At 43.1% G+C, this 23,693-nt stretch overlaps 4 protein-coding genes across 14 annotated transcripts in view; 2 read left to right on the forward strand and 2 right to left on the reverse strand.

Moving 5' to 3' along the window:
• Positions 1–94: 94 nt before the first annotated feature.
• On the reverse strand, positions 95–3,643 carry LOC144388918 (uncharacterized). The gene is made up of 5 exons (XM_078091969.1): positions 3,536–3,643; positions 1,882–1,993; positions 1,678–1,745; positions 483–1,604; positions 95–411 (listed from the first exon to the last, which is right to left on the reverse strand). Exons 2-4 carry the CDS (start codon positions 1,937–1,939, stop codon positions 1,281–1,283), a joined length of 450 nt encoding a protein of 149 aa, XP_077948095.1. The 5' UTR covers positions 1,940–1,993; positions 3,536–3,643; the 3' UTR covers positions 95–411; positions 483–1,280.
• LOC120835809 (interleukin-17 receptor C) lies at positions 3,615–9,785 on the forward strand. 2 transcript variants are annotated; one of them, XM_040205063.2, is made up of 15 exons: positions 3,615–3,795; positions 4,117–4,379; positions 4,898–5,135; positions 5,482–5,585; positions 5,690–5,804; positions 5,887–5,928; positions 6,013–6,131; positions 6,500–6,556; positions 6,648–6,705; positions 6,817–7,034; positions 7,377–7,430; positions 7,522–7,567; positions 7,674–7,769; positions 8,049–8,087; positions 8,273–9,785. In XM_040205063.2, the coding sequence occupies exons 2-15, from the start codon at positions 4,278–4,280 to the stop codon at positions 8,917–8,919; spliced, it is 1,935 nt and encodes a 644-aa protein (XP_040060997.2). In that variant the 5' UTR covers positions 3,615–3,795; positions 4,117–4,277; the 3' UTR covers positions 8,920–9,785. The 2 variants fall into 2 exon arrangements, with proteins under 2 accessions (XP_040060997.2, XP_040060999.2); XM_040205065.2 differs by having other exon boundaries at positions 3,657–3,795; positions 4,117–4,303.
• Positions 9,786–10,280: 495 nt separating this feature from the next.
• On the forward strand, positions 10,281–15,472 carry creld1a (CRELD disulfide isomerase 1a). The gene is made up of 6 exons (XM_078091968.1): positions 10,281–10,454; positions 11,075–11,246; positions 11,338–11,421; positions 12,430–12,525; positions 12,650–12,790; positions 13,081–15,472. Exons 2-6 carry the CDS (start codon positions 11,075–11,077, stop codon positions 13,299–13,301), a joined length of 714 nt encoding a protein of 237 aa, XP_077948094.1. The 5' UTR covers positions 10,281–10,454; the 3' UTR covers positions 13,302–15,472.
• Positions 13,746–23,693, reverse strand: part of erc2 (ELKS/RAB6-interacting/CAST family member 2) — a 29,503-nt gene continuing 19,555 nt past the window's right edge. For 4 of the 10 annotated variants that reach the window (XM_078091956.1, XM_078091953.1, XM_078091954.1 and 1 more), the window contains 9 exons: positions 23,435–23,637; positions 22,259–22,381; positions 20,545–20,668; positions 20,238–20,398; positions 19,594–19,741; positions 17,918–18,607; positions 17,625–17,694; positions 17,355–17,532; positions 13,746–17,208 (listed from right to left, as the gene is read on the reverse strand). In XM_078091956.1, coding sequence (XP_077948082.1) covers positions 17,668–17,694; positions 17,918–18,607; positions 19,594–19,741; positions 20,238–20,398; positions 20,545–20,668; positions 22,259–22,381; positions 23,435–23,637 — 1,476 coding nt within the window. In that variant the 3' untranslated portion in view covers positions 13,746–17,208; positions 17,355–17,532; positions 17,625–17,667. Of the gene's footprint in view, positions 17,263–17,354; positions 17,533–17,624; positions 17,695–17,917; positions 18,608–19,593; positions 19,742–20,237; positions 20,399–20,544; positions 20,669–22,258; positions 22,382–23,434; positions 23,638–23,693 lie in introns of all 10 variants that reach the window. The other 6 variants (XM_078091959.1, XM_078091958.1, XM_078091957.1 and 3 more) reach the window with 3 other exon arrangements.

Genomic DNA, 23,693 nt, shown 5'->3' on the forward strand with positions numbered 1-23,693 from the left:
TGGAATGTGGGAAGTGATTGTGCTTTTGGACAGGTTTGTTATGACATGATATTGAGGTGCTTGTGGACACATGAGATGGGGCATGAAATTATTATTGATTTTTATTGAGGAACACAATTTTCTCCACAGTATTGGGGTTGAGTCGTTTTCTTTTTGTAGAAACTATTTCCCCAGCTTTAGAAAAAACGCGCTCACACGGCACGGATGAGGCAGGAATGCACAAAAGATTACGTGACAACACAAATAGATGTGGGTACACATGTTTGTGTTTGACCCAATATTTTAGCGGGTCTTCACTTCGTGGAATGTTTGGCTCTGCCAAATATCTGGTGGTCTCCACAGTGGCATCGGCTGACACACTTCTCACCGTCCTCTTCTCAAATACTTGTGTATCTAAAAGATCCCACAGTCCTGAAATGGTATAGGAATGCATTAAGATGTATATTATACATATAAACAATATATTGACAGTAGGTTGTTACCTGAGGAATCAGACACTGAAGGTGCATCCTCTGAAGTTGATGGTGTTTCATCATGTGAGGGTGCAGGAGATTGTTGTCTTATCACAGTGGCTGTTTCAGCAATACGTTTTTTTATGGCATTTTGCTGGTTTGTGGGGTTGCAAAACCCCATCGTTTTGAAACGAGGATCCAGGAGCGTGGCAAGAGCATGCTGTCCTGCCAATTCATAATTCCCAAGTTTCTCGTGCATTAGGCCTAGTAAATGCTTTCCCAAAATTCTGGCCGTGTCATCCGTCAGCTGCCTTTGTTTTGCTGCAGTTGTGTGCCGCAACATCTTGACCATGGGTATTATTTTTGAACCAGACACATGCTTCTCTGCAGAAAGCTCGACTGTTGCTTCTTTGAGCGGGGCCAAAAGTGCAATGCACTGACCAATACTGGCGTACTGGTTTGAGGTAAGTGGTGAAATATCTGTTTGCAGATAGGCCAAGGCTGCACCCACTGGCTCTCTCTGCTTATACAGCCTTTGCAACATGTCCAGGGTGCTGTTCCATCTCGTTTCCACCTCTTGAATGAGTTTTGCACATGGAGCACCCATTTGCTTCTGAAGACAGAGAAGGCGCTCTCTAGCCACAATGCTGGTTCTGAAGTGTGTGGCAATACCCCTCGCCTTAGTGCGGACCTCCTCCAGACCAGGTGTTAATTTCATTGATTTCTTTACAACTAAATTCAATGCCTGTGCAATGCAGTGGCTTTGCCTGATCTCCATCATGGTACTACACAAGGTCATGTTAGAGGCCCCATCTGTTGTTAGGCACATCACTTTATGGACCTTTTTACAGAGGCAATATTTGAAGCCGTGTGCCTCTCCCCAAACTTGGCAACTGCCAGCAAAACAGTAGCCAACTTGTCCCCTTCATCCACAAAATGGCAAGTGAAGGCCAGGTACGAGTCCATGTGGATGTATGTCCATATATCAGAGGTCAAAGCCACAGCAGTAGCCTTCTGGACCTTTTCTTTGGCCTTCTGCTTCCCCTCGTGATACTTGGCCTCCACCATAGATTTCAAGGTCTGCCTTGAAGGAAGGACATAGGTGGGGTCCAAAAGAGACACCAAGGCCCTAAAGCCTTGATCTTCCACAACCTAAACAGCAAAAGAAATGTTACTATGTGTTTTACACAAATACCTCAATATATGTGGCAAATAAATATCATACCTTGAAGGGCTGCGAATCCTTGACAATCATGTTCACCAGTGCCTCGTCAATCTTGACCTTCCTATCACCTACAATACAACAGGCCATGGATAGTTTTAATGAGTAAATGCTGGAATAAAATGAATGTATAAACATATATTATATATTTATAACATTAAGATTACATGTAGAAGGGACCTACTGAATTAGAGGAATTGTACCCACCATGGATGCTTGCTGCAGCTTGACCAGCCTCATGCTTGGCACGAAAGTGCCTCAGCATGGATGAGGTGTTATTGTTATAAGCCAATTGCTGATGGCAAACCAAACATTGGACCTGACAACAGAATTTACAAAAGCATGTTTTTCACGAATAAAATAAAGGCACATGTATAGTTCAACTACAAAACCTAAATAAAAATAAACATCCATAATTACACAATACAAATGACAGACTTTGCCTGCCTATTACAAACCTTGTTAGAGGAAATCAAATCGAAGTGCTCCCACATCTCGGAGCGACCTCTCTTTGCCACAGGTTCCATTGTAAATTTGCGCTTTGCTACTACTACTACTACTACAACAACACTGACTTTGACTGTATCAAACAGACAAGCCCCGACCCTGTTTCGCGCCCATTTGAATCAATTCGAAGCGGTCACGTGACTGTGCGCCGGAACGAAGCTTCGGACGTCACTGATCACGTGATCAGCAGCGAACGAACCGAGCACCGATACAATTGCTTCGCCCTGCACTGGTTCATATTTCGACACAAGCTTCGAAGCAGGAGGGTGGGAGGTAACAACACTATTAATTAGTTTGGAATGCTTCTTCAAATTGCGTTAGTTCAATTATAAAAAGAGGAAAGGAGTAGGTTATTGGGGCACAGTCCTGTAGCCCTTCAGTCATGATCCAAAGTGCACAGAGCCTCCAAACTAAATTCCATTCTCACCATGTGACCTTTCCCACGCCCATTTATTCACTGTGAGAACAGAAAATGAAAGAAGTGGAATGTCACTCTACTGCTTACAAAATGTAATGTTTGTTCAGTAGTAACAAGAGGCTTCCAATTATGTGTTTTAATTGATTTGATATGTGGCAGGCGTCGTTATTTTAGCTACCTGGTTAACGTTTGTACTTTCTACATATTTAAGTATATTCAAATGTAACCCACGCACAGTGAGTCCAGTAAACAGAGGCAAATTAATTGAAATAAAGTTAAATTAACAATGACACACATCAAATGCACACTTTGGGGATGGTAGGCAAATCCACTCTTGTACTGACAGCAATATAATAAATATAATGACGATAAAGATGATGATACACAGTAAGAAAACTACTCATGGTGGAGGGGACGCGAGGTGACGGTAGACCAGTGTTTGATTCCCAAAGTGTTGTTGAGTTATTGTGAAGGTAAATGTGTAACCTTTTTCCTAAATATTAACTTTTAAGGTTTTGACGCCCAACAGGTAATTCCGTGCGATCACGTTCACAGTTGGCAGCACAGATAGTTCAGAAAGATAACGTTCGATGTGCTTCACTTATTGTTAATTTACAGGTAGCACAAACAAAAGGAAATGGTTGCTTAGTGTAAACACAGAACTTAAGTAAATATACACTCTACCTTCACCTTGTAAAAATAAACTTCCCTACATTGGTTTACAAAGTATGCGATGGGTGCGTTGTCGATTTTGAGTTGCTCTGTTTGAACACATTTATGGGAAATAATAAAGAGCCAAAAGGTTTTTCTTTAGTGTAACTTGTTTTGGTCAAATCAGTCAACGCGTGTTCGGTGCTATAGTGTTGCATAACATTGTCGTCTTCCAATGAACTCAGGGCCCAAACTGACAAACCTGTTCATCGAGGTGCATCTTACCTGAACAGTAAAGAAAGGATCTTTGCCAAATCCACAAACCGAGCATTGTTCTTCTCCTTTGACTGTAAAGGGCCGCTCTGTCCAAAAAAACACGTTAGAGAGAGAGAGCAAAAGGGAGGGAGAGAGTTGTGGGAGAGGGAGGGGCGTGGCATGACTGGCATGACACACTGTATGTGCTCAAATGACTCAAACACTTCACGGCAACTGGCAAAGTGTAGAAGGTCCGAGAGGAATTTACCTGGAGTGGATCACTGATCGCAGTAAGTAGCCTCAACGAGGTTTCCATGAGATTACTCGTGTCATTTCATTATGTTGGGTTGAATAACTCCAGTGTGATCTTACGTCCGAGCAGTCTCTGCTTGTTTAATGCTCAAGGCTGTTTTAAGAGGGAACTACCCAGTTCCCACTGATTATGTCTCAGGGTTTGTGAAGCGATTAATCCAATGATTTGTCCACCAAAAAACTTTTGGAGTCAGTTTGAACAAGAAGGAAAAATATGTTCACAATTGTGGTGTCGTGCTTTCACTGTTTTCACTCCCTGTCTGCGCCTGCATTAATTTATCTCTCTTCCTCCCCAAAAGGTTGATCCCATCAATCATCGTCTCATTGTAAAAATAAATCTTCAACCAAAAGTTGCGATGAGGAAGAAGACACTGTACTTGTTGGAAGAAGTTGTCATGGCACTCCTGGAGAAAGACTTTTGTGGGGAAATCCTGTAGGACTCAACTGATTTGGAGGCAGAATGTTTCTTCCCGGATGGTCCTTTTGGTGTGTTTTATTCACTCTGTCACACTGGGCTTTGGCAACTTCTGGATATGCCAGCCATGAAGTCATGTGCTTGCAGGTACTGGAGGGTGCGGCAGTATATAAATATTTTGTTGACATTTGGCACTTTTTAATTTCCTTTTAGCTTTATTGCTAATCATTCTGTACACATGACCTTCATTGTAGTCTGTCCGTCCCGAGAGAGGGATCATCCTCTGACGCTCTCCCTGAGGTTTCTTCCCCTTTTTCCCCATGGAAGGGTTTTTCATTTCTTGGGGAGTTTTTCCTGTGTCAATGTGAGGGTTTCAGGACAGACTGTAAAGCCCTCCGAGGCGAATATGTAATTTGCGATTTTGAATTGAATTGAGTGCGGCCTGGGTGGACATTTTAATGTTCCTTTTATCTGATAAAGTGTCTTATCTTCAAAGATTAAATTAAACAGACAAATGCATACAAACATCTGCCAGCACAAACACATGCGTTACGTATGTAAACGAAACACAATACAGTCCTCTTAGCAGTCAATATTTAACTTCCAGGCAAAATTCAGTTCCAATGTGCCAACATCTGTCCACATTTCCTTCATCCTCCTTTTAGGGACTTTCTGATTGTACCATTGAGGATACGATGCTTCTCGCACCAGAGAAAAACGACGTGGCCGTCCGAAACCTGAATCCATATTTCAAGCTGTGCTGCAGGGACGGTGCACAATGTGCGCTGTGTCTGGTGATGGATGCAGGGATTGACTTCAAACCAGATAACGACACAGGGGGAGAAGACCACTCTGGGTACGATGAAGAGGATTATAGCGAGGAGACAGTGAGAAATCCAAGAGGTAACAATTAAGGCCACGTGGCCGTATTTTAATGAATTAACCAGTCCACAACTAGTCTTTGTGCCACTACCAAGATTCCCCCAGAGTATAATATTATTGTAATATTTAACATGATTGATTGGTATCTAGTAAATGAGTAACAGTAGAACCTTACGCTTTGTTTTGAAAAACACAATTGTCATTAAGACATGACCATATGGAAAATATATTTAACCAGTTTAACCAGTTCACAGATGATAGATTAAAAGTGTGGGTTTGGAAGTGTAAAAGGTGCTGCTCCTGAAGTTTGGTCTCCCATTACTGTCTCACATATTTCTGAGCCCCACCTTTTTGTGTGTTGCAACAGCGTCTGTGACACTGTGTTACAGTCCAGTATCTGTCATGCCCTCGTGCAAGAAGGTGGAGTTTACGGTTAATCATGAGGCTCTTACTCAGAGAGACTGGGCAAAGGTAGACTCCCCGTGTTGTAATATGAAGTCTGTGATGTCAATGTGGATTCTCCTTCTCGTTTCTCATAAACTCTGCATGTGTGTGTGTGTGTGTGTGTGTGACAGTTTACAGTGGTGATCAAAAAGCCAGCCGGCGTTTCCTTCAGCACTCATGTCACCGTCTATTCTTCTAAACCGACACATCTAAGCAGAGAAATTGACGCTCCTTCTCTAAATGAAGGTAAAGTGCATCACAAAAGCACATGTTGAGCTGATAACTGGCCTCTAGCTCCAGTGACACAGACTGCATTGTCTCTCTGCAGTGTGCTCCCAGGAGCTGCAGGAACGTGTGGAACAGTGTCGGGGTAAGACGTCCCCACTTCGTACCTTGTTTCTTCGGGCCTCGTGTCTCCGAAATGAACCGTTTTCTTTTCATTCCTCCCTTTTAGTGCCCAGACTCATCAGTGTAATTAACCAAAAGATGAGTTGGGTGGAGCTGAAGTTGGCAGACACTAATGAAAGCCTGCCCTCCGTGTGCGTCCAGTACGAGAAGAATGGAACATGTCTGGTCAGTGTTGTATGCCAGTGGCTGATTTTAGTGGTAGTTACATTCATTCCTTTTGAGTTTTCTACCTTTGTTGTTATTTGTTTGTTTGTTTGCAGGGGTAAATCAATTATTGCTTGCTATGATCCCATGTTGCCAAAATGCTAAAAAATTGTACAATATATGCAGTTTGAAACCTAAATACGTATATTGAATGTCTTGCTTTGTTGCTTAAAAAGATTATTTCATTATAACAGATATTTTCTGTCTAAAATCCAGTAGTATTTTGAAGTACAAGTTCCTACATTAGCACAGTAAATCTTCACAGTCCCTGCTCAGCACTGGTTAGTCGCTCTCATTACAACAACGATGTGTTAAATGTTTCTTTGTAGGAATGGAACAGAAGGCCCATCCCTCTGTACTCTGTGACCCCCTGCATGTGTTTCCAGGTACCATCCCTTGAACATTGGGATTAAATGAGGCCACTACATTAGCAGTGTACATCTGTATGACAGATGTGTGCATGTGTGTGTTTTTCAGGTATTGAATACCAAGGACGAGCTGAGGCGCCCTCAAATATGCCCCTTCGTTAACACAGGTGTGACATTTCCTTCTTTTTTTAGTTCACTTTATTTGCTCCTGAATCAACAGAGTGAAGGCTGGTCAGTTCACCTTTGGTATACTTGTGTGTCCTTCGTCTCCACTCCAGATTCCCTCCGAGGGAACGTGTGGCAGAACGTGTCGGTGTCCATGAGACTGGGTCAAGTCAACAACGCCCACTCAATGCTGCGGTGGAACCTGTCTGCCCCCTGCAGGCTGGAAGGGGAAGTGTGGCTCTGCCACAACGAACTCCCCTGCAGGGAAGTGGAGGGTTTCAGACAACAGCTGGCAACCAGCACTTGGAGACAAAACAGCCAGGGACAGTGGGTAAGAAATATAATACTGAACCATGCACCCCCATTGTTAGCCTAAGCTTTATGTGTGAGAAACTCATCTCATTAAAACCTGCCTCATAGGGTCCAGTATATTCTGTATATTCTTAACCTTGTTTCAACTCCAAATAGAAGCTATGCAATGGTTAGACTGCCTATTATTGTTTTCCTTATGGCTGCTTCTTTATGTGTAACTATTTTGCATAACACAGATGTTTCAAAATGTGAAAAACACTCTCCGCTAGAATCTAAAGTAAAGTTCTGCTGCTTTGAATGACGCATTGCTACACAGCACAGGTTTTTAATGACTGAGATGTTATCGTTATGTCATCTTCAGGTGAAAAAAGGAGTGTTCGACAAAATCAAAATTCATCTCTCACCATGTGTGATGGTAAGTTATTGGCCACCGTCCCTCTATGCCTCCTATATTTACCTACTCAATGATACTGAATAATGAATGAACGTTAATCCCTTTTGTGCAGGTGAAGCTTGAGGGGAAAGTGCTGGGTCCTTTCTGTTTGGAAAACAGTGAGTCTGACACAGTTTACAATAAACAAACATTTTTTAGCTAAAATGCAGCACCTGTTTCTTGAGATTTTTAGAAAACAGGAGTTTGTTTTGTCGTTACTTGCAGCCGGCAGGTGGCGCTGGAGCCTCCTGGTTGTTGGACTCATGCTGCTGGTTTTCTTGACTGTTCTTGCATTTTATTTCCTTCATGACGTTGTGAAAGGTGAGTTTTATTCATTTGTTTTCTTTTCGTAAGAACAGAATGTGTGACTCTCCGCTGTGACATTTTAAACCGATCCATGAGGATTGGTGGTCCAACTGAAACCAAATTTCCCAGAGCTTTCCTCAAAAAGGCTACTTTTAATTCCACCCAACACCACACCTTATCGACTAGATGTGGGAATTGTTAACACAGTAGCGTATATTGAGAAACTAAAATGATAAATATCCCTGTAGTGTGTTTCTGATAATATCTGCTCGTTCCTTTTTGTTGTTTTCATAGAGTGGGTGTGGAGCTGTCGTCATGGCGGATTTGTGAAAAGTAAGTATCATCTCGTAATCCCACTACTGGTTTTGAGAAAAACTGTATATTTAGCATTGGTTTTAAAGTCACAAATGCACTTTTTATTCACACAAGCATTTATGGGGGAGAAAGCAAGGGGGGGTTGTTAAGTCACGACAGAACAATCATCTGACATCTGTCCCCTCTGTTTATCCTCTGAAAAGTTTCCAACAAGGGTCACGTGGTGCTGCTGAGCCCCCCAGATGTGGACGATAGTGTTTCGGAATCAGTATGTCAGCTCGGTGCACAGCTGCGTAACCGAGGCTTCAACGTGCTCGTGGACCAGTGCAGCAGGAAGGAGCAGTGCAATCTAGGGCCTCTTCCGTGGCTGCACGGCCAGCTGATGGAGATGAACCGCCGGGGGGGCACATTTGTGCTGGTCTTGACCCACGCGGCCTTGAACAGAGCAGAGGAACGGGCCCAACGGAGCAAAGAGGTTGTCAAGACAACGGGGGATCACACGGGCCTCCCTGAGATCATCTCCCCTTACTCCGATGTCTTCGTCGCCTCCCTGTCCCTCATCCAAGCGGACAAGCAGCTGGGCAGAGCCGGAGAACATTTTCTTCTGGTGACACTGGGCTCCCATCCAAAAGGTGACAGGAGACTACCAGAGCTTCTTCGAGGGCTGCCCTTGTTCCAGCTTCCCTCTCAGACCAAGGCTCTCTTGCATGAGCTCACTGTGGGAAGCAGTGCGAGAGGATCGGGGAGGAGGACATGGACAGGGTGGGAATGGATTACCTCAGGCGGGAGGACAAAGATATCTCAGAAGGCATCCTACAGTAAAGGTGCTGAAGATGAGGACATTTTGTGACAAAGCACTTTGAAAAGGATTGCTGCTCTGTGCGTGAAGGACAAGTTGATCCAAAGTGTGAGTGAGATAATCATGAGGCAATTTTTTCTGTTTTTTGTTATTGTCAAGAAATGCTGTGAAATTAACTACAACACGTTTATCTTATATCTAATAGATTTATTCCTACCTTCACTTACCTTTGTGACTTTTTCAGTCGCGTTATGAAAAAAAGAAGTTAAATTAAATTGTGACTAACTGCAGTACAGTTTGTCTCTATGTTACCTCAAGAAGAGAAAGCAGTGTATTTGTTAGGGATTATTTTCAGCCGTGTAAGCAAGTAGAACAGAGTCTGTGAGTCAAATGTTTTTGATGGCGTTCATACAGACTAAGTATTGTCTTTATGTTTATCATATACAGTGTAACTTTTACCTTCTATGTAAATGCTTCCCTTAATAGTCATTCTATTCATTCATTGTATAAGAACATGTCGTTCATTAGCACACTGTTATTTTCCTTTTAGCTGAAGATCGGATATCCAGATGAGTTGTACACAGGGTGCGGACTAGCTGCTGGACCAGTGATTTCTTGAGGGTTTACGTGAGGAGGGGGATTGCACAACTAGTGCATTTGGATCTTTCCTTGACTTGGAAACCTCATTCCAGCAGATTGAACTTGAATATCGATTGAATATTAAAGAAGGCCTTTACTTTAATTTATTAACTGTACATTTGATAGGTCAAACCTGAATGTCATGCAAGAGTTTGTGTTTGCCCAAAGATTACTATTATTTCTTTTGGTTTATTATTTATTGAAAGTAGAGGGTTAGGGTTTATAGACGTTCCCTTATATTTTAACACGCTTTTATGTATTAAAGAGGATTTTTTTTACCCCGTTGTCTGGTTATTATCCTTTGTCTCAATCAGCGGAAAGCTGGAGAATCAGGACAGCAACAACACAATATCAGCAAGTATGCAGCAAGTACCATCTCAGAGAAAAGCAATACAATTGTTCATTTTTATGATAGCAAATGTCACAGTGTGTGACTGTTAAGGTGTGTTTAAGGTTTTTTTGGATGATATGTCATGTGAATACATTATATAGGATCAAATCATATTTGTTTGGGTCTTTACATGGGAGACAAATATTGGATATGGGCAGACTTGTCCTTTAGGCTTCCATATGTTGAGCCTAAATTCTTACATGCTAATTATATCCATGTGGCCCAGTAAACGTCTGCCAACGCCGCTCTATAAATACATGTGCTTATTCATCAGCACGGCCGAGCTCGGGTTGTGATTGGCCGTCACCAAGTGAAGGACGGTGGATGTCATTGGTTCAATTATGTGTCATAGAAGAACAAGGAGAAGTGCTCGTTTAAACATATCGTGACATTCCGCAGGGCCGGTGCTATGCGAGTGGTGACTGCTCCGCCCGCCTGGGATGTTAGGTGTGAATTTTGTCATCAAGTAGTTTTGAAGTTTTGAGAAGCGCATGTCGGCTGCATTCACAGCTTTTAAACGAAACCACTTCAGACTCAGTTGCTGCACATAGAAGAGGTAAAGAAAGCTCTGAACTTACGGCTCTTGTATGTTTTGAGGTATAAAAAAGCGAAGTGTGTTCTATTCTTAAAGACGCAGAGGTATAATTAGAACAAAGTCGTTCAGATGGGAAAGACCGATCGCAAATTAATACATTAAATATGTAAGCGGCATCAATGTTGTATGTTGATGGTTGAGCTGAAGACAATTTGAACTATATTCTGATCTGCAATGCATCATCTATGTAAAGAGTTGTAGGCTATTTAATATATAATCTGTAGTCGTGGGCAGGTACACAGTACAACAAGTAGAATATCACGTCTCTTGTACAAATCAAATAAGAAATATAATGTAGCCTATCTAGAAACAGGCATTTACTTTAGTATTTTCAAAGCTAATAAAACTGTTTTTTAGGCTTTGATTTCCAAAATAATCAGCAACTTAATATTTAAAGATGATATGATATAACTGAACTGGATTTGGGGATTTGTTTTTATTCGTACCACTCACGTACTTTATTCTGCAAGGGATCTGTTGCCAATTAATATATTCCCATCTTGCGAGCGTCATTTAACAAACCTTTAGGGTGCTATTTTGGATGAGGTAAAGAACTTCATCTTGTGGACTTAATGGGACAGATGGGAGAGAGGATCCTTCACAAGAAGCTGCTGCAGGCTGCTTGGCTGTGCTGTTTGTTGGCTGTTCAGGTGCACAGCTGCCCAGATGCCTGTAGCAAGTGTTCAGGCCCAGAAAACGACCAGTGTGAGGAATGCAGAGCGGGATGGACACTCCATACTAACACCTGCGTAGGTACTGTATATGAAGCCTGTCATCCCATGTGTGTATGTGACAAGAAGACAAGCGGATGGTCTAAATGTCTACGTGTTTGGATCTGTTTTAGATGTTGATGAGTGTGGCTCCGAGCTGGGAATCTGTCCTACCAACACCTACTGTTTCAATACAGATGGATCCTTTGCGTGCCGAGGTCAGTGGTTAACAATTGGTGTGAAAGACCCAATAGCATTTTTCTGGAAGTGAAGAAGTAGAATAGATACAGTGTTGAAAAATACAATCAACTTTTTTTTGCCAATGAAGTGCTTAAAATATAGATATTCAATTTAGGAGTGATTATAAGAGAGATAAGCAGAAAATCCTCACCTTTGGAACCAAAACTAGCAAATTTTGACTGATAAAAGACTATTACTGTGATAAGTTTTTGAAATTTATTTTATATAGATCAAGTGCCTGATTGTTGTTTCTGCACTAAACCAGGCTAGTGGAGCCCTTAAGGTGATAAAAAAATTTGTAGAGTAAGTAAAATGGTATATAAATATATGATACTGTTATCTATTATTATACCAATATTAATGGAAACAAAGGTACCACACCTGAGATTTTATAAAATAAATCAAAACTAACATTTTATTTCCTTTCTCAACCCGTGACATTTCCTTCATCATCACTGATCAATGCCCAATTTTTCCAGAACGACGTTTCACCTCTATCCAATCCATGAACAGTGTGTGTGTGTGTGTGTGTGTGTGTGTGTGTGTGTGTGTGTGTGTGTGTGAGGCTTCCGATCCGAGACTGACACCCTAATATAATCGCCCATATTGGGAATTGTTTGCATCTGAAGCGTCACTGCATAGCTCTTATAACAGCAGATGAAGCCTTTTAGCGTTCATATAGAGCTCACAAAGTTAGTTTGTTTTTGGTTTAGTTTGTTTGATATTATGAGAAAAGGAGATATCAACTGACAAACATCTCCAAAATGTTGAGCATGACACAATAAAGTGCTAATTGTGGACTCTAATGATCACTATAGAACTGGCCCAGTAATCTTAACTTATTCACGCCTAGGTTGCCTAATCGGAGAGCTTAAAAAATGAAATAATACTTCCAGTTTCTTCTAATCTGATTGTCTTTTGCGGCTTATCTCACTCATGTACACTGTTTGGTAAATGATTTAACAAAATGGTCCCTCCTTCCTCAGACTGTTCCCCGGCATGTGGGGGCTGTATGGGCAGCGGAGCAGCGCGCTGCAGGAGATGTGCCTCTGGCTACACGTTGACCGGCTCCAAGTGTGTGGGTAAATGCTTAGAGGAGCATTTATTTAGTATTATTTCTCAGTATGGATTCTTTATGGCCCCTTGGGATCTGCAGTACGTCTCTGATGAGACGGTTGTTTACGTGTCTTTCTTTGATTTTGTCAGATGTAGATGAATGTAGTGACCGGATACTTGCCTGTCGCGGTCTGGACGAGATTTGCACCAACACGGAAGGTTCTTTCCGCTGTGACTGTGCCGAGGGATTCGTCCGTAGGGACGCTGTCTGTGTGAAGAAGCAGCATCCTGGTGGGTCTCGTTATTTACGTTTCTCATTTAGCCAGCGCTTTTATCGCAAAAGTACTTCCAATAAGTGCCTTTAAGCCAGAACAACAAGAACCAAGAAAGTACAATTTCTTCAAGAAAGCCAAACTACAAAAGGCTATAAGTAAGTGCTGATAAAGCGCTAACTAGTCAGGGAATAATCGGTAGAGATGTGCTTCTCGTTTGCGTCGGAAGCTGTCATGACGGCCCTGATGTCGTCAACGTGTGACCTGACCCGACCTCAACGCCACCTCTCACGTTTGTCTCCTGCGCAGGCGTTCAGGAGAAAGGTCTTTTTGAGGACATCCAGGACGACGAGGTGGAGGTGCTGCAGCAGATGCTCTTCGGGGTGGTGCTTTGCGCTCTGGCCACGCTGGCTGCTAAGGGAGATTTGGTCTACACGTCTGTATTCATGGGAGCGGTGGCAGCCATGGCAGGGTACTGGCTTTCTGACAGGGGAGACCGTTTACTAGGCAGCTTCTTAAAGGGACGTTAAAGCTACAAAGTGTTTTGCAGAGGACTTAAAACTTTTCATGTGCGATTAGGTGAGGCCATTTTTCTGTACTGAGTTGAAAACGAGCCTGAAACGGGCCATGCATTGTTTTCAATTTTGTTTTGGTATTTATAGACGCTAATGAACAATGTTGTCACAGCTTGTGAAATAGAGCTTGTTTGTATTTGTGTGCACAAACAACGTATTTGATTTTCTTCATTTATTGCATCACTGTCACTGTATTTGCGTTTTTTTTTTTTATTACAAAATTGAAACTTTTATAACATCAATGCAATATTTGACGCACTGGTGTGCTCCATTCCACAGTGACACATTATACACTGTTTAATGTAATTTAGTTTAATACCATGATTTTATTTTGTATTTAAAAATATTAGAATTGACATATACGGTTTGACTGATTATAAGAGTCAAATCACAAACAAAGACAGAAAGAAAGTCACCTTTATTTGATGGATATAAACAAGCTGGCCAACACTCAATAGTAATATTCTGATACAGCACATACAATAGCAAACTGGGTCTTCGAGGACAGCCTCCTAGATTTAAAAAACATAAAACATCACAGAGTATCCATGCTTCATTCAAAACTTTGACTCAATCTCACTTCTTTGTTTTTTGATCTAGGTACTTCCTCTGTTAGTTCTTTTAAATCGATTTTTCTCTTACGCATCCATAACACACACACATATGCGCGCGCACACACACACACACACACCCACACCGACAAATTGGCACATCCATAAACGCAGCTATGCACACCTCTCTCTTTTCTGAATACATTTACACAAGCAACCCCAAAAACATGCCGCACACTCACAAAAACTGCACAGGCTGTCTACTAAGGGGACACAGTGAGCGAGACTCGCGTCACACTCAAACACAACATCACGCCGTCACAAAGCACGATGCAGATGCAAGTAATGAATGATGCTTCATGGGAGATTAGCTCACGTTCACACGGGTAATCATTCAGCATGCTGGACACTCACATTTAACTTGTTCCTAGGTCTTTACTGTACAGCTCAAAACATTTACATATACAAATAGTACAGACTCAAACTGGCCTATTCGGTGAATTGAAACAATACAAAAAAATAATACAAAAGTAAACAATATTTGTTCTTTCAAAGCAAAAATGTTTCTGGCATTGGTCACAGTGATTTGTTTGATCCAGGTTCGGCAAGGTTCAGCAACATAAGAAAAGAAACAACAATAAAGTGGAAATTTGTGTTAGGCTTTCCATGCTTTTTTATTCTCAAAGGCCTTTGACAATTAGTGGTGAACCTACAGGCCTTTTTAACTCAAGTCTTTCTAGACGGCTGCTTCCAGGCACAGATGGACACTTGACTTCAGTCATTCAAAACCAGGATGAGTGATTCGTCTAAGCCCCGAAAACCAGCCCCAGTCTCTAAGCCCCCGTGTCTCCTAAAGCTTTGTGTGACACAGTTCTCAACCGTTGAGAAATCGCTCTGCATAGAGAACAGGAGATTACACTTACATCATCGCTTTCAGTTGGCACATTATGTAAAATTCAGCATGCATGGGCACAAATGAAATGTTTTTAATGTTTTCTACCATGTCAGTTATAAATCTTATTTCATGGTAGGAGAACCCCCTACTTCAAGTATTCAGTAGATAAGGACCTGAAAATGCAGGATTCGTACTCCGACCCCCTGATGGTGAAGTTAGAGGATTTTTGCTCCTCTGTCTGCTTGCATTGTCTTTCCTTTTAAAAACAAAATCCAAATCAGGACTTTTCTCTTTTAACATTTGTAAACACAAACACAAAAGCTCCACATGAGCTGTTGATTCTTGGTCAGTGACAGGAGCTTTAAAGGTTCGTACGGTACGTGAAGCGGACACAACAGGCGATGCGCGGGAACCCTCGGTTTGTGGAGGTTGTGTAGATGGAAAGACATTTATATACAACAGTCAACACTTGGCCATACACGTGAAACACACAGGCATCATGAGGGGAGGGAGAGGAAGAAGGGGATTGTCTTTAAACAGTCTAATTTTTTTTTTACTTTTCCACTACACTGCAACAATGTGCGTTGGTTTTTCTACTTCATCAGCTGTCACAGTCACGTATGTCACCACTTCGGATTACAAGACGCCAACGACGACGAACACGCAAAAAAAAAACAAAAGCATCCCGACAGAGTCACTCAAACCTCCCCTTGGATGTTAAACGTGATAGTCCTCGCCCACAAGTGTGAGTTTCTGACCGCTGCGCGCAGCAGACATAATCTCATTGCTACTCATGTGAGCTGCATAATTCAGTTTTTTTGTTTTTCTTTCATTGTTTCAAAGTTGCCACCACAAGCGGTGTTCAACTGAGTGTTTTCACTTTGAAGAAAGGAATGTAATGATGTCATCTTTACTAGATAGATAGATTTGGATATACTTTTCTATTTTCACATAAACCGCTCTAAAGCTCTTATTTCTTCTTTTGGGCTGTCCTATGTGTTTTCAGGCAGGGAATGTTACTTGCTGCTGAGGGGTTTACTCACGTACAAATCGGAGGAAAATCACACCACTCAACGCTCGTAATAAGACATCTCTCTGACCTCCAGCCAGTTACAAAAATAACCACGAAGAAACAAAACATATATTGTCTTGTCAGTTTGAAACGATTTTCTGACCACGTATAGACAGATTTCTCTCTATATGTATAATATATTCATATCTATACTATGTGTGTACAGTTTTTTTAACGAGGCACAGGCCTCCTTGTTGAGAAGGAGAAAACAAGTCACTATGTTTGAGGAGGTCACACAGACTACTGCTGAAAGGAGAATTCCGTAGATCAGATACTGGGCTGTTGATGGTATAAATAGACTTGCAGGGAAAACATATATTGAAGACCCTCCCCTTCATGGTCTATAATGTTTTCACACCGACAGTCTTATATAGAGATCTCCTCCCTGTGGGTCTTACAAATCCCCCAAAGGCCAAATCGTATATATACAAAGCAGTCTTTTTACAGATATTCGTGAAGCCCATTCTGAGATCAAGTCCCTCCACTGTAAAAGGAACACAATATGCCCTTGACCAGTTCTTCTCGCACAATTTAGTTTGAGCACCAGCAGAAGCACCATTAGTAGAAATTCCTGCAACCCGGAGGAGGTGCATAGGTGTAGTCTCAGAAGCTCAAAAACAATCTGACTGATGAGTAGTTTCTGACCGCTCTCTTGGCCACTGTGATCAAATTTGAGTATTTATCCACTCTACACTGACATCTGCATAGATTAATTTTTTTTTTCTGCCTACTTTTGATTAAAATGAGGTAACACGACGAGAAAAATGGATGGCATCCAGAGCCTTGAGGCTGGAAACAGTCCAAGAGCTTGTACAGCAGAGTAAACCGCCGAGGCTGCAGGCGAGGCTAAAGAACGACTATTATGAGCTCACGAGGAAGAAAAAAATATAACTTGGTGTGGGACTCTATCCCCTTTTTTTGATGTAAAGGTAAAAAAAAAGAAGTCGCTGTGTGCCACAAGGACTGAAATAGCTCATTATCACAGATTCAGATTCAGATTCAAATTACTGAAGAGACGGTCATGGTGGCCAGGTAGAAGGGTCAGATGTCACCTGGTGAGTCAACGGGGCAGTGAGGATCCAGAAACCATGAAAGAGTCGGGCGGGAGGAGCCGACCGGAGCCAGAGGAGTCAGTCAGGCAGGTGAAACAGACAGCGAGGCAACCAGGATCTTAACCAACCACAGGAAGATTGATTAGTGAGTAATACTGGGCTGGCATTCACCAGCTCTCGGGTGGGAGCATCCAGAGGAGCCTTGAAGAGATGTGACACTCAGCACATCTTTCTCTCGTGTGGCATCAACCTTCTGTCTGTTTCCTTCCAATTCAGTTCCGTGTTGAAGATCCTGTGTTGAGGAATCAGATGACATCTAATCACACAAAAAGACGCTCCGCGTCACCTACAGCAGAAAATTTGGGAATGCATTTTCAATAAACTATACAATTATTCGAGGTTCTATAATATCTTTGGATACCAAATGTTTAAAATTACCTGCTAAGCTGTCAGTTCCCCTGCATGACCTGCACACCCGAGTGGCCCCTCCTCTTACCCGGAAAATAAAGAAAGGTCCCAGTGCGGAGCGTTTATTGAGTGGACGTAATGAATGTTTGGTTGGGTAGTGTTTCAACATCGTGGCATGGCTGTGCTCCTCCAGTAGTGACTGAATGATCTGAATGCGAGAGAAAAGTCAAGACGTCACGCAGACGTTTATAAGCACAGACAGAAGACACATTAGGTAGGAATATCTTAAACGTGTCTCACCCCTCAAAAACAATAAAAGAGCTTTGGTTTTTCACAGCACGGATTATGCCCAAATGCCCTCGTCGTCGTCCTGGGAAAGTCACAGGCCAACATCATCGATATGCATGAAGAGAAGAAAGCAAACAGAAACGGGAGTAAGCGCTGATCAGAAGACAGCAGGCGATGTGAGAGAAAAAACAAGTAATCATCAGATAATAATAATCGGTTAATGTGTGTAGTAAAGTATTTACTGTTCTACTGAAGATGAACATTGATGCCAATTTTTTTAAATGATTACCCTAATTACATCTAACCTGGTCCGGGGCAGGGCGGTGACCAGCATGCGGGGGTCCTCGGGCCGGCCCTCCCCGATGATGGGGCGACGGGTGACGTGGATGCTGGGCGTGGTGAGGGTGCTGAGGGTGTTGTGGGTGTTGGGGATGTGGGTGCTGAGGGTGGGGTCCTTGTTGAGGAGGGCCATGTGGATGCTGAGGGTGCTGCGGGTGTTGTGGGTGCTGGGGATGTGGATGCTGGGGGTGGGGTCCTTGTTGAGGAGGGCCATGTGGGTGCTGTTGTTGAGGGTGTTGGGGCTGCGGGTTGCGTGGGTGCTGTTGGTGCTGGGGAGGTGGTTGTGGGTGCTGAGGGTGCTGCTGAGGGTGCTGTGTGTGAGGGGGGTGAGTGTACTGGGGCTGTGGCTGCTGCTGTTGTAGGTGCTGTTGCGGGTGCTGTTGTGGGTGCTGTTGTGGGTGCTGTTGTGGGGCCTGTGGGTGCTGTGGGTGCTGTGGGTGCATCGTGTGGGGATATGGAGTCTGCTGGGCATGAGGAGCGTGGGGAGGAGCATGAGGAGCATGAGGAGCGTGGGGAGGAGCATGGGGAGCGTGGGGGTACTGCGGTTGGGGCTGAGGCTGGACGTGGGGGGGCTGAGTCGGGGGTTGATGAGGGCCGTGTGCATGATACTGCTCATCTTCGTAGTTGTCGGCGATCAGCTTCATTCTGCTTTGTGTCTATAAGAGATAAGATGAGAGGAAACTGATTAGTGTATGATGACCGGCACCTCTTCAAAATAACACACGGCTGCCTCCCAATGCACATCAAATGGCTGGACAAAGCACATATTTTCAGTATATGTGGCATAAAAACAATCCAGTGCAATAACCATGGAACCGACACTGAGGCTTAAATCTTCCTTGTCTTTCTCCACCTTCAGCTGATGCATCACTATAGATATTTTCAAGGTCTTTGTGTTGTAGTTCAGAAAATACACTTATTTCAGGACAATTGGCTGAATATCATTCTTGCTGATGTGAAGATTAATACTTCTTCTACTTATAGACTAAATAAGAAGCTACACGCTGCAACCGATTTGCTTAGTTTACGATGACGATTGAAGACGATGAGAAACATCCAGTCCTGTCCTGTCCAAAGCAAACAAAGTCCAGCTCCCTGCTGCTCAGAAGCTCACTAACTTAAATGTTTTAATGTATGTAAGTGTTAGAAAATGAAAAGCTGTAGTTTAAAGGGCGTTCATAACGCTATAGTATTTACCACGGAGACAATTCTCAGTCTCTCTTATGAGTAAATTGAATCTCATTCCAGTCTAATGTTAGTTTGTTAAAGAGGCTGTTTAACCTACATTTCGCCTTGCTAATGCATTTTACTGTATGTATACATTTTTATGATTTATTTGTCTAAGTATCTCTCTGCATCTTTACTAAAAGTTAATTTCATATTAAGAATTAATTATTTACAAAAGCAGCCCCCTAGTCACTTTAAGTAGAATAAAAATTAGCAGCATGCAGATCAACAACCAACTTTTATCAATTTATGAAGGAAACAATTACATAGATGTTTCCTACATAGATGTTAGCTAAGAGGATCAGTGGCAATGTGTGTGCACCGCTCGCTGTATTTTTTATTTGTATTAATGTTGCCTTGGCAACCGGCTACTGTACCGACATAGTTTTCCTTGACATTGTGCTGCAGTACTAACGTGTTGTTTGAGCTGGTGCATCAGTTTGTCCCGCTCCCTCTTGAGGGACAGCACCTCATCCTGGGTCTTCTTTTTATTGGACGCGGACAGTTCCAGCAAGGCAATGTTAGCATCTTTCTCACTGATGGCTGCCAGCAGAGCTTGTTGCCTTTAGAATGAAAACATTATGCATCAGAACTTACATAAACGAAATAGAAAGCCCATTAAGGAAATGGTATATTAGTTAGACATCCCGTTACACTTTTTAAACCCCCAAACTGTCTCAATTCAATGTAATGGCAAGCGTGTCCATGTTCATCCAGTTTGAGGAGTCAGGCGATGATCAATGAATGACAAGTCCAGTCACAAAGAAATCGGATTGCTTTGTACTCCTGGTAATGACGCAGTGAAATTAGCCTCCCTGACACATTTGTCACTTCTCTATATGAGATAGAGTGGTAAGACATTTATACACTTACTCTGCTCAGATAACTGTAATACTGCGCGAATGTCTGTCTCTTTATTGCAAAAAATAAATACAATAAGAAGTTACAGCCAGCAGCCGGGAAGCTTAGCTCAAGCTTCGCTTCTTTGCCAGAAACACACCTAGAGAGGTGAAATAACGGTCTGTCTTTGTGAGGCAGACATGAAATGATGACACTAACTTCATCTCCAGTATCTCCTCCAGCTGTTTCCTGCGCTCCTGTCTCATGTTGGTGAGGTGACCGTCCCTCTCCTGCAGCGACTGCTGTGTGGAGGAGAGACGCTGCTTGGTGGAATCCAGCTCCTGCCTCGTCCTCTCCAATGTGTTCATCAGCTCCTCCAACTGCAGTAGATGGGAATGCATGACAAATGCACCATCGAGACACATAGAAATGAGTTTAAACTAATGCAGTCTAACACAGTCTTAAAATAAATCCTACCTTTATAAAAGCTACAACTGAGTGTATTTATTCAAAAGTAAATCTGCACCTTTAAGTGGTGGCCACTCTCCATGGAACTGTCTTTACGCGGGTCTTGTCCTAATCCTTTCTTGTCCCCTTGTGGTCCCAGTTTGATGTTTGGACCCTTCTTTGTCAAGTCTTTGCCTCCTTGTCTGTAAAAAACACAAAAATATAGCATTTTCATGCCAATCATTTTTCTGAATTGCATTCTGTAGTTGCTGTAGCCTTTATCAACTAAGAAAAGCAAAACAGGCCGTCTAATGTTAAGTAGTATATACATTTCTGTGTAGGGTAAAAAAAAGTAGATCCCAATAAATAAAAATAATATTCAAAATATAACAAACAAATGAAACAAGAACAGAGTAATGGAAAATCATGTCTGATGCATTTTGAAGGAATTTTGTTTCAAAATGGTACCAATCATGAGATCACCAGGACAGTAAAAAGACATTGAGCAGCACAGATGAATTTATAGCTTGATGTTATATGACATGTCTGAGATTAATCCCAGGTTTAAACACCAAAGTGTCCAACCAGAGGATGATATGGGTAGAGGTGGAAGCACGATGGGGAGGGAGGGGCATTACTTACCTGGGAGCTAAACTGCAGGAGAGAGGAAGAGATAGAAGAGAGGGGGTGACGGGACAAGTGGAGGAGACATTCGAAGCAGCAAACGAGAGCACACAAAGGAAAAAGTAAAAAAAAGAGACATTAGAACCAGAATGTAAAAAATCAAACAAAAAAAAAAAAATTAAAAATGAATACAGAGGACCCCGAGGAGACCACAGCGTGTTTATTGTCAAACAACATGGGCGATCACAGAGGCACCTGTATCAGCCGCTGCTGTGGAGCCTGACACGGCAAACGCAGGATGCACCTTCCCTGAAAACATAGAACAATGTGCATCCGCTGCCGAGCCTGGGAGAGGCAGACATGCGTGCCGAGCGAAAGGAGGGGAAGCCAAGGAGGGGAAGCCAACTGTAGTTGGGCCAAGAAAAGGAGCTGATCATTTCTTTTAGTATCCGGTTGAGCAAGCTGCACACGGGGCAGGTTAGGAGGGAGAGCAGGATGCTGAAAGACCACTGGAAGAAACAGGGGCTGTCAGGGGATGTTACTGATAGGATAAGAGGGGGGTTGGGGTTGCAAAAGGGGGAGGGTAACAAAGGGAGAGGCGGGCAGATGGTTGGATGGAATGAGCAGGGGAAGTGTGCTCATGGCAGGAGGACGACTCTGCAACAGACAGGCATCACCGCAAAAATTGTATGTGTATGTCTGTAAGTGCTTTAGTTTACGTATGTGTGTTATATATATATTAACAAAGGCCACTGAGGGAGAGTTATCATATTAACCTTCATTTGTACAATTTTGATGTGGTGCTTTAATTTGGTGTAATGTGATTTGTCGTAATTCCCCTTTCTATCATCAGGGCAGACAAAGATGGCTTGTAAACGCTGGTTGCCACATGCGCCTTGAAAAAATAAACATGCAGCATGAACTCTCTCACAGAGTCTGATCTATAACCTCTCAAATCCCATTTCCCTGAGCAAACACATGCTACAGAAACACAAGCAAACAGTTGAATCATGTGTGCGAGTAAAGCAATACAGACAAAAAACAAACAAACATGGCGTGTCACTCGGAAACAGAGATATGACAATACTTCAGACAGCAGGCAGACCGAGGCACGCGGGTGAAACCAGATGCAGCAGTCGGAGACTGAGGTGCCAGGGCAGAGCACTCACTTTCCCAGGAAATCCCACACCATGCCCCCTATCTGCTGGGGGGCAGCGGAAACAGAAGGGAGCGGGTCAGGGGGAGCTCTGCCACCGGGACGAGGGATGGGACGAGGGGCAGAGGGAGGGGGGCTGGTTTCAGGGGGGCATAATGGGAAAGAGGCGGAGTTGCATAGGTGATGGAGAAGAGACGGCAACAACAACAAAAAAAGAATCAGATTTGAAAAAGTTGACAAATGATCAATGGCGGACGGGGAAGAGAGAGACGGGTGGGCATGAAACGGAAGGTGGACAGAGGTAAGGGACAGAAAAACGTGGGAAAGATGGCAAAAAAGGGACAAGAACACCCAATTAATCAAACACCACGAATAAATCAGCATGACAAATAAATGAAATGGCCCCTACCACTTGCTGGGGAGGAACACCATAACTGGTTTTGTGACAGGGACCAGGGGCTGTGATTGGCAGGCAAGTGTTGTCTGCATGCATTTTACCCGTCTTTGTCTCATTAGTCCAGGATAACGATGGTGCTCTCCCCCATCAACCAAACCAAAACCAAAAGCTGCATTCAGCAAAGAGACTCCGGACGCGACGGAGGGGCGGGCTGAGCTAGGCGCCGATTATTTGTGTGGTCACAGAGGGACTCCCAATATCACATCTAACGAAGCACCACGACTTAAACAAGGAGCCTCCTCGTGTATCTCAACATGCATCCAAGGAAAGGTGTATTTGTGTATTTCTGAGGGTATTACAAAAGCCAGGGACTGAATCCAGTGCAAGGCGCTGTGATCAAACAAACTCACAAACTCACACTTGTACATACCAGCAAGGAAATGACGTGGAGTCTTTTTGCTCTGGTAAAAAACACATTCTCCTTCCGAGTGCATCACCTGACACCGACACACACCTCCTCCCTAAATCCTTTCCCCATTACACGTGCGCCATCCTACTGCCCAGTGCCACCCATTGTCATCAACATCAACAACAACAGATAAACTAATGAGACTCATGAGCTCCAACAGAGACTTGTCTCTGTGTGTTGGATTCTCCGTTGGCCATAGAAGTAAGAGTTCAAGAATAACACATTAAGAGTAACGATATGGAAATCGTCATCTTGCAGGTGAAGATTTAAAGACGTCTATAATTACTTCACTAAGTCAAGTTCAGACCGTCAGATTTATTTACCTTTCCAACTCTGCAATCTTCTTATCCTTGTCATTCTTCTCAGTCTCAACCTCTCGCAGGATGTCCAGGAGTCTCTCCACCTCCGTCTGAGCCTTGTTGGATTCGTCCTTGTAGTAGCTCACATCCTTCTCCAGCAGCTTCACGCGGTCCACGTACTCTGGGTTCCCTCTAGGACCCGAGTGCTGCTCCACCTCGTGGGCCTTCTGCATCCACGTGCCAGGGAAAGACCCAAAGATACACTCAGTTAACGTTATAACAT

The sequence above is a fragment of the Gasterosteus aculeatus genome, chromosome 17 (genome assembly GCF_964276395.1).
Source record: "Gasterosteus aculeatus chromosome 17, fGasAcu3.hap1.1, whole genome shotgun sequence".
Taxonomy (NCBI): domain Eukaryota; kingdom Metazoa; phylum Chordata; class Actinopteri; order Perciformes; family Gasterosteidae; genus Gasterosteus; species Gasterosteus aculeatus.